Source organism: Psittacula echo (genome assembly GCF_963264785.1).
Source record: "Psittacula echo genome assembly, chromosome: Z".
NCBI lineage: Eukaryota > Metazoa > Chordata > Aves > Psittaciformes > Psittacidae > Psittacula > Psittacula echo.
In genome coordinates, this window is record NC_137742.1 from 54,226,483 (window position 1) to 54,236,789 (window position 10,307).

Genomic DNA, 10,307 nt, shown 5'->3' on the forward strand with positions numbered 1-10,307 from the left:
CCTGTGACAAGATGTACATCCCACATTGCACCAGCTGGGGAAGCAGAGAGGCCTCATTTTTTCAAACAGTGCCTAAAAAAGTGAAAGGGATGGTAAGTTCACTCATGGAAGGAAAATACAGAATGACATCATTCCTTCAATGCACAGACATGTTAATTGCTCTCTGCTTTCACTAGCAACCAACCTGATTAATTCCAATGCATAACTCCAGTTTCTCCTGTTCCTCAGTTGATGTAAATCAGTGTGCCTCAACTGAAACCAATTTAGTCTACTACACTGTAGTTCAGGATTCATCCCTGTTTCTCTTTTATCCGATAACTCAGTTTTCATCAAATGTAATATGTGCAACTAAGTAATAGATTGGATAAGAAAGTTGGATTTAGATTCATTTTTGTAATTTCAGACTCAGATAAATAAATCACTGATGAAAACCTAAATAACTATCAATCAAAGCCATATAACTTGTCTCAGTGGGCCTGTGTAGGAGATGGAGCTTATAAAGACTTTAAATTTGGACTCAGATGAAATTCAGGCAGGTGAACTTAGGATAAGAACAAAGGCAAAGCCAAACTATACAAAATGTCATGCTGGGCAGTGTGCTTTTGATTGAGAGATTTCAGGCAGATCCTCATCTGGCATGAATCCACACAGCTTCATAGCATTTTGTGGAGCTCTGCTGATTCAAACCAGATGAGAGTCTTACGGGTTTTGTCCTCATCCTTTGGGACAAGCTCTGTACTGGCACCTAAGCTTTGTTTTCAGAACCCCGCTTTGAACGCTACCCGTCCCACAGAAACAATGAAGGAAGAGGAGCAAATTTTGCAAAGCAGTCATGAACAATAGGCCAGACAGTCCTCTCTGTCAGCAGTTGATGCCACATGAGGACAAATAACCCTCCATGTTTCTTTGCAGATAGACCTATGAGCCAGGGTAATCAGCATCTAAGGAATGGAGCAGCACAAAGCTGCAGGGGCAGTGCTGCAGATCCTACTCCAACTACCCCTAGTAATTAAAATCAGCAGAATCTGGGTCTAGATTTTGTCTAAACTTTGCTCTCCTCCTTAGCCTGCGACAGTCTTGTTGCCAGGAGCGGGTGAAGCCTCAGGAGGGCTGTCCCTCAGTTCTCTTTCTTTCTCTCCTCCTTTCTGTTTGTGTGTGCCCTAGGTTCTGGTCAAATCCTGCCAGAAGTGCCGCAGCCGTTTTCCTTTTGAGAAAATACTTGCAAATGCATTTTGTTTCTGGCAGCCCTCCAGTCCCTGAATCCTATTCCTGGATTCATTCCAGGAAATTATTCTGGCAAATAATTTATAGCATCTCCATGGCTCTTCTGAGGCAAACAGACCTGGGGCTTTGCTGTGCTCCTCCTGCTCTCAAACATCTTTGCCTACAGTCCCAGAAGTCATCAGTTTTATAGGATTAATAGCAACAGGAAAGTTTCCCTGGTACCCCCGTGTGAGGATGCTGGGGATCTTAACGGAACCCTGCCTTTTCCTTCCCAGACCGTGTGAGCAGCTGTGTTCACATGCCACCACCACTCCCATGCTCGCAACCTTTCCCCATCTCTTTTCTTCAGGTATGTCTCAGCTATGACCACACCAGCTCGCATGTCACCCATCGAATTCCACACTCCAACTTCTCCCAAGTCACGCCCCTCCAAAATGTCACCACCGACTTCCAGCTTGACTGTCTCCATCCCTTCAGTGGCAGTGAGTCCCTTCATAGAAGAGGAGCGACCGCTGCTCCTGGTGACCCCACTGCAGCTACATGAGAAGTACGACCAACACCTTCAGCAGTTCAACTCCTTCCACCACAACGCTGCTCATGAGAGCAACAGCCTGCCACCAAGTCCTCTGCAGATAGTGGAAGACGAGGAATACGAGACCACACAGGAGTATGAACCAGCACAGGAGCCTCCAAAGAAACTCGCCAACAGCCGAAGGATCAAAAGAACAAAGCCAAATGGCCACATTTCAAGCAGGGTAGAAGCAGACTCCGATACAAGCTCTGACAGCAGCAGCTCTGAGACTGAAACCGAAGATGAAAGAATAGGCGAGGATACACCATTCCTGAGCATAACGAACGCCGTGGCGACCAGTCTGGAGCCGACTGCTGCCTACCGGATGGCTGAAAGCAGGACTAACCCGGCGAACCGCTTCTCCACACCAGAAGAGTTGCAAACAAGGTTGTCCAGTGTGATAGCTAACCAAGACCCTATTGCTGTATGAAACATAAACCACATAGATTCACATGTAAAACTTTATTTTATATAATGAAGTATTCCACCTTTAAATTAAACAATTTATTTTATTTTAGCAATTCCGCTGATAGAAAACAGGAGAGGGAAAAAAAAACTTTTATAAATTAAATATACCTATGTACAAATGTGTTATGTGCCATATGTAGCAATTTTTTACAGTATTTCAAAAATGGGGAAGATATCAATGGTGCCTTTATGTTATGTTATGTTAAGAGCAAGTTTTGTACAGTTACAATGATGGCTGTCCCATAGTATTTTGCAAAATCTTCTAGCCCTCAGTTGTCCTGGCTTTTTTGTGCACTGCATTATAATGACTGGATGTATGATTTGCAAGAGTCGCAGAAGTCCCTCTGGTCGCTTGCTGTAGAATCCCCAGATCAAAAAGCCCTGTAATGGCACTACCACCTTACCCACCCCACCAGAAAAACACACACACATGCGGGAGAAAAAAAGAAAAAAAAGAAAAAAAAAAAAAAAAGAAGAAAAAAAAAAAAAAAAAAAAACAGAAAAAAAAAAAAGCTGAGAAAAATAACAAAAAAAAAAATTTCTTCTATAAGAATTTTTATTTGCTTTCCGTATATGAGATGAGTTTTGTCTGCTCTCTGCCAGCCAAAAGGTTTGCTTCTTTGAGCACTGAAATAATAGTAGATCCAACAGCATGCTACTATTAATTACAGCAGGATAACACAAAAAAAAAAAAAAAAAAAAGCGCCAACCTGCGTTAAATAATGTTACTTATAGAAAGAAAGTAATACTGTGATTTTAAACCAAATATATTATTAATCAGAGGTCAGCTTGTAATCACTAGGAGCTGCCATTTCATTATTTTCCAGATATTAACTGTTCTAGTTATCCCTTAGAAAATGGGCTTAGGTTAGCTGAGGCTTTGAACCCAATACTCTATTAAAAAAAAAAGGAAAAAAAGCAAAAAAAAGCAAAAATATTAGTTTAAGTTAATGGGGCAAATATAATAGCAGTTATCTGTAACCAAGCAAGGAAGAAATTTAGCTGGAAAACAAATGCCACTAATAAAAGTGCAATCAGTTTTCACCCTTTTTTTTAATGTTGATTTCTAATAGGAGATTTATCTTTTTGTTTCCCCTTCATTTTCTCTCCTTTCTTCTTAAATTGAGCCCTGACAAGCTTCTAGCAATACCTTATTAGAGTTTCTGCTGGAGTAAGGGTTACTTTTCGACAGAGAAATGACTTTCAGGGAAGAAATGATTTGCTGAATAGTAAAGGGTACAGGCAAGTAGGAAGGACATAGCAGGAGCATGAACTCAATTTCTTCTCGCCTTTATTGGCTCCATTATTTGGGGTAAGAGAGGAAAGGCTGATGGAAAGCCTATTTATGAAGGCAAACACACTATGTAGGTTACAGCTATAGTGTGCGTGTCTATTTGATATCAGTGTTTACATAGCCAGTGATGGTCTTGAAGTCTTTGACTAGTAATGAACAAAGATGCTGTCAGTGCTGGAGTGGTTGCATTCGTTCAGAAGCAAATGGCCTCTTTTGCAGTGAATTCCTATCAGTTTAGTCAGGGTCACTCTGCCTCCTCTCTTCCTTTGATTTTTGTTGTGTGTTCAGTTGGCACAGCATAGACTCAGGACTGATGTGGAAAACAAATGTTTTTCCTAGACTCCGGGGATTCTGAAAATGAGAACATATGTTTTACAGGTATTACTGGACTCTAAATAAGAGCCATGTCAAGAGAAAAAGAATTTCAGCCAAACTACACTCATCCTTTGGGCCACATCCTGGTCCCAGTTAAATGAAGAGAAATAAGTCAAGAAAATTTTGTGAGATGTAAACCCGAGGAATTAAAGTCCCAACTCAGTAAATTGTTCAAGCATATGCTTATGCTAATCCCAGCAAAAGTTATCTTCAGCATGTGTTAGACTCCCATTGATGTATCCAGTGCATGCATAAAATTAAGCATGTGCTTAAAAGTTTTGCTTAACAAGGTGACCTACTGATTTGAGACCTAGAGGCAAAGTCTAGTAAATGGAGCTGTTTATCAGGACGATGAAAATCAGTGAGTTGCTCACTGTATGAATAAACCACATTACATTAGTAATGGGTGAGTCTGTCTGACCACCTGATTCAGCAGAAAGAGAACAAAAAAGGAAGAACAGGTACAGGAAGAACATAATGACAAAGTTGTACACTAGGATGTTGGTGATAAAAGCAAAAGGCTGGGAAACTAGCATAGCCTTGGGCTGCGTGGTGGGCTGAAATACCATAACCGCTTATTTGAGAAGTCTGAGGGAGATGGTGAAGTTTATCAAATACATACGGTCCAGATTTAAGTCCCCTTTGTCATTTTTTTCCCCTAGCTGGCATGTACTTGAACACACTTTGCCTTTGCAGACAAAAGCTCTCCACGAATTCTAGATTCCACACAGTCATTTTCATCCCTTTAGTCATGGCTATCTTCAATCCCATGCAGCAGAACATCCACCTCCCCAGCAATTTAGTAGTACAGAGGGCCAGGTGGGCTTTCCTGATGCAGACAAGTTTTCAAAGGATTTTCACTGTTGAGTTTCCAGAGACGCACTTGAAAATCTGTCCTGTAAGTAAGGTCTCTGACACTGCAACGATCTTACAGGACAGACAAGATGGGAAAAAGATGGTGGAGGAACAAGAGATTTGCCCCAAAATCACCCATTTTAGTGGCAGAACAGAGATTATAACACAAGTCTTTCGTAATCTCCTCCAGTATAGATACCCCACAAGGCCAGCTCTTATTAAAGTGTCTGTGATAGCCCAAACAGATTAATCAGGATGGAAAGGGAACTTGTCTTGAAATGGAGTAAATTATTTGACTACTAACACCATTATTATGGAGGGCCAGTATAAAATGAAGGAGCAATTGCATGCCTGGGAGTTGTATATGTGCTGTACACCTACTCATTGTAGGTCTAGAGAAAAATGTTACATCTCTTGTGTGTCACAGTGCCTCAAAGTCAAAATGGCATGCAGTCCTTGCTCTTTCTCCCCAGTACATATAGTAGTGTGTTATCAGATAAGCATGAAATTAGGCTGGGGACTTCACATGGACCTAAGAACAAGAAAATACAATTGGGGATATGGCTGCCTAAGCCCTTAGGTCTTTGGGGAGAGCCCAGCCTTACAGCACAATTCATGCAACAGTGAATTATGGGAGTTGCCCTGGCCTGGCACTCACAGAAGCAGAAGCAGGATGAGGCCCCTCACCTCTGGACTTGCTTTTAGCATACTGTGAGGGTGCTCTGTGTCAGTCAAGTCCACATCCCAGAGTTAGTGAGTCTACATGGCCAGAGGTTCAGCTGGCAGGCTGCAATCAGCTCCTGCTTAACAAGGGGCTGGAAGATGCAGCAGCGTGGAACAGAGCCAGCAAGTGCCTAAGGGAAGGGCCAGCTCCCCTTTTGGGGGTATTTGCTTCATTACCCAGACCTCTGAGCTAGGCAGTCCCAACACCCCTGAGCCATTACCCCTGTGTAACCCTTGCCAACTTCTGGCTGAAAGTCACAGCAAGGAGATATTTTGAAGGAGACATTGAAGAGGGGGGAAAATATTCCAGTGGTGGTAGAGTTGTTCAGATTGTCCTGATTTCTTTCCATTTAACTTGAGCTGTGAGTTTTTCTTGCTTATGTGCTTATATGCAAGAATTATTCCAGAATAAAAGTTTCCTTTCAGGGTGTATAGCTGGAATATGTTGTGCACTACCTGGTACAGACTGCCTATTCAGCTGGTGTAAATCATCACAGCTCCTCAGAGGTTCTCATGTAACAGAAAAAACTGCTCCCTCCTCTTGGCCCAGCTATTTCCTTCTCACTTGAGCCATCCCCAAGACCCCCCAGATTTAAGAGATCAATCAATCACTGCCTTTATCAGGGAAACAGGAAAGCTCCTTCTCTTTCCAGTCCTCCAAAACAACAACACTGCATCTCCCTGCTTCTCACACACATTGCACAAAGTTCCTGAGCATCCAGGATAGTAAATTTGTGTCCCCTCAAAGGACACACTTCTCAGCCTGTTGAATACTTCTTGGCCCTGCAGTGTGGCTACTTAACATCAGCTGGGACTTACTTCTAGTAAGAAACAAAAAAAGCACCTATGAAATGCTGCAGAGAAGGGCAGACAAAGAACATGGCCAATTATCATCATTTGTAATTCTCTATCCGATTGTAAATACATCTTGTACATACTTGGATGTTTTCATCACTTACTGTCTTTATGAATTGTGTGTTAAATGAGACTCTCTTAGTTTATTGTGTAACACTGTAAATAACATAACATACTTTATTATTTATGCATAGGCATCTAACACGCGGAGAAAGTTATCCTCATATTATTTTAAGATATATGTCAAAAATATGTTGCATTTTTCTTTTTGCTTTGAAAAAAAAAATTGTAATATATCCTCTTTTTCCCCTCTTTTCCTTTAAAAGAAAAATGAATGCTAATTTATTGTTCAGGAGAGAAAGGGGATGTAACTGAAAGGCAAACTGTTCAAAGAACATGCTATGGAAGCCACAAGCTACTGATAAACTAAAGAATTTATTATCCCAAATACAGCAATAAGTAATTGTTGATTTATTAAGGTTTTGTTATTCATTTTCAGTAAAAGAGATGCTCGATTAAATTGTTTATGTGTTCTACTGGCCCAGCTGCTCAGCAGGCTGAGTCAGGTCACTAGCCACCATCCTCCTGGATCCCAATGTTGTTGTAAAGATCTTGTTCTGTTTTTGTGGGCCACTGTTCCCTGAGTTTCCTCAACCCTGTGGAGGTCTCTGGCAGGTACAACATTCTTAGTTTCTTAAATTAGAATTATTACCTTTACCCTGACTATTACTACTCAAAGTGGAGGGGAAAGGGGGGACACAGAAATGACACAGTCTTGAGGCTGTGAGAGCCTGTACTACAAAAATGTCACCTCACTGCTCATTTACAGTCAATAAAGCAAATCAGATACTAGGAATTATTAGATGACATCACCATGCCACTGTATAAATTCATGATTTGTGCAGATCTTAAATACAATGAGTAGTCCTGGTCTTCTTGTCTCAAACTAGAAAAATATAATTGGAGAGAGCTTGAAGAACAGCATGGGTCACTAAGTTGGGTCTTGTTAGTCTGGAAGAAAGGACAGCTGAGGGGTGATATCACAAAGGTCTACGGATGCATAATTATCTTGCAGAGGGTAGGAAAGGACTGGCTGTTCAGTATGTCTTCCAACATAAGAAACTGAGTTCTCAGTCAAAACCACTGGGCACCATATTCAGAAACATATATAGCTCTTCATGTGAGGTGTAGTGAACTTGGAGACCTACTTGCTGCAAGAGTTTATGAATTGTAAATGTTTCCATAGGTTCAAGCAGATGCCACTTCTTAGGCAGAATCCAATGAGATTCTTAAATCCATGGAAACCACATCAGATGTGGAGGTTGTATAATATGGAAATATTGTGTATACTTGCCCTGCTGTTAACCTTTTCCACCTGTTTGCCACTCTTGGAGAAAGGGCATGGCAAATATCTGATCTGGCTCTCCTTACATTATAATACATACAATATACTAATGTGTAAAACAAGAGGAAAGCCAGGAGTGAGCAAATGAAGGCAGAATGCAGCAAAAGTATCCTGAATGTGTTTCACACCCATTTGTTCCTGGGTCTGGTGGAAACATGATACGTAGGTCAGATTCTTCCCACGTACATACAGGTAATGCATGAGATGCCAAACCAAGGAAGGATGGAGAACGGAGCTGTGGAGGGATGGAAGGATAAAAAATAGAGTGATGCACGAATGGAGGGATGGAGAGAGAAAAGGAGGAAGGGAGGAAAGAAAAGACGGAAGGATAAACGTGGGTTTTCTGTCACCTTCTCCACTGCCATTTCAACACAGAGAGTGAAGACCTGACGGGCCAGTCAGACATCGGGGTTGCTCTGAAAAGGCAGTCTCCTTCTCAGGCAACCTCACTGGCCCTTCTTGGGTGGGAGAGGAAGGTAGAGGATTTCTGTAGCAGTTAAGCACAATAAGAACCACTCAGAGTCAACAGGGCTAAGGACCTCACATCACATTTGACACAGACCAGAGTGCTTTAGGGAACACATCCTTCATCCCAAATGGCTGTGCATGCAACAACATTGTTTGTCACTCCATGCTGTCTTTATCCTATGGTCTCTCTCTGCCCAGCTCCTGCCTCTGCACTTCTCCACAAGGTCTGGAAGCAGATGGCCTCAGGGAACACTGCAGGAAAAGCAAGCAAACCCTTCTCATTTCTGCAGCCCACAGCTGGGTATGCTCTTAGCATGCAAACTCCACTGTTATGAGTGTGTGATTTGGATGACGCATTCCCCAAGTTAGTTCTCTCTGTCTCAGCTACAGCTGATGGGAAGAAAAGCATATCAAATGCTGCAAGATGTTGCAGCTAGTCACTGATGATTAACCTGTGTAGCCCAAGTAAAGCAACACAGACCCTGCTCAGGTTATGAGCCTGAGAACTCTTCTTTAGTAATAACAGACCCTTAATAACTGGACTGGGAACCCTTCAGGTCTAAATTTCATTTTACCACTCAGAAAAAAGACACAGAGCCTTGGAGACTTCTGAATCCAGAGCACTCCTCCTACCTGACGCTATGACCTGATGGTATGGAGTTACGGCAAAGGAGCCCTCATTGGAAAAGCTCTACTGATTGCAAATTTATTGTCCTGACCCAGTGTAGCAGTACAAAAGTCACAAATCACTGGTATGTTCCTGATGCCCACATTTCCACCCATCAAGACAAGGACTTCAGGAAAGTTCCACATCTCACAGTGAGGAAGAGGTGGAACGTGATCAGGCCCATGCACACCTAGGAAGAATGCCATGTTGATGGAGTTGAGAACAGTACTGCTCTTTCCACCAGCAGGTATTTAGAACTCTGCACTTTGTAGATACTGCACAGATTGCCTGAGCTTGAGAAAAACACATCAGTATGAACAGAATGAGTTCCCCTGGAAAGCTTGAGTTCATTCTCTAAAGCTCTAGGTTCAGGAGGTAACCTAGCACCAACTTTAGCTGGAAGCTGGACTTCTAACATAAATGGCAGCTGCTCAGGTTTCCATTTTGTTTCTTCTCTTTGGGGACAGCAAGAGATTTCCCTGCACTGGATGCTCTGCTCTGGGAACTCAGAAGAGGGGAAACCTGGCAGCAGTGCATAGAAACCACATGAAATAAGGCCAGCTTTTCTGATGACAGCAACAGAGAAGGTGGCAAGGGAGTATTTGCAAGGTTACACGCTCATCAGTTGGTAGGGAGCACAGTCGTTACTCTGGTGATGGCCAGTTTGGAACCAAGCTTCAGAAGCCACATATTGTGTGGGAGGTATTTTAACTTACCCTGCACACTACTGCGGACAATTGGGTGATCTGTTTGCTATGTGTACAGACACACAGAGTCTCCCAATTCATTGTAATGATTTCCTGATGTTCAGTGCATACTCAGTGACAGAAAAGGTAAAATGATTCAACAAGACTATTCAGCAGCTGCAAAATTGCCTGTATCCAGGAGGAAACACCTTTTGTACCGCGGAAAGTTAAAAATGAGGGTAGTATTTGACCTGTGCGGCTGTGAAGAGATGGAAAGCAAATGCTTCTTGCTTTCCCAATTGAAAGGCTGGACCACAACTTGCAGAGCCTTCATGAGGCTACAGCTGAGAAGGGACTGGCAAGGCCTGAGGGGACTGAAGGGTCAAGGGTGGTGGTGTGTCTCTCATTTCATGGAAACAACCTTAGCCATGAAAGATTTAGCTGAAAGACAGTCATTGAAGTGACCCAAGTGATGTGGGTCCTGGGCTCCTTATACGTCACATAGAGAATCTCCAGAAAGATTCTTATCCCAAGTTCTGACTCTTGGCAGGTTCCCATCTTTTTGCTCCACCTTTGCACCCTAAAGGCCCCAAAGCTGAGGGTGAGGTAAGTCAGAACTCCACAGAAACAGACAGTAATCTGCTAAATGTATACGAGGAGACTCAGATATCTGCACTTACAGCATCATTCCTGGACAAAGCAATGTGAATTAATAG

General features: G+C 42.5%; 1 protein-coding gene across 3 annotated transcripts in view; it reads left to right on the top strand.

Moving 5' to 3' along the window:
* NRG1 (neuregulin 1) overlaps positions 1 to 2,225 on the top strand; it is a gene marked incomplete at both ends in the record, with an annotated part of 178,875 nt that extends 176,650 nt beyond the window's left edge. For all 3 annotated transcript variants that reach the window (XM_080637758.1, XM_080637756.1, XM_080637757.1), the window contains one exon: positions 1,574 to 2,225. In XM_080637758.1, coding sequence (XP_080493884.1) covers positions 1,574 to 2,225 — 652 coding nt within the window. The remainder of the gene's footprint in view (positions 1 to 1,573) is intronic.
* Between the last annotated feature and the right edge of the window lie 8,082 nt (positions 2,226 to 10,307).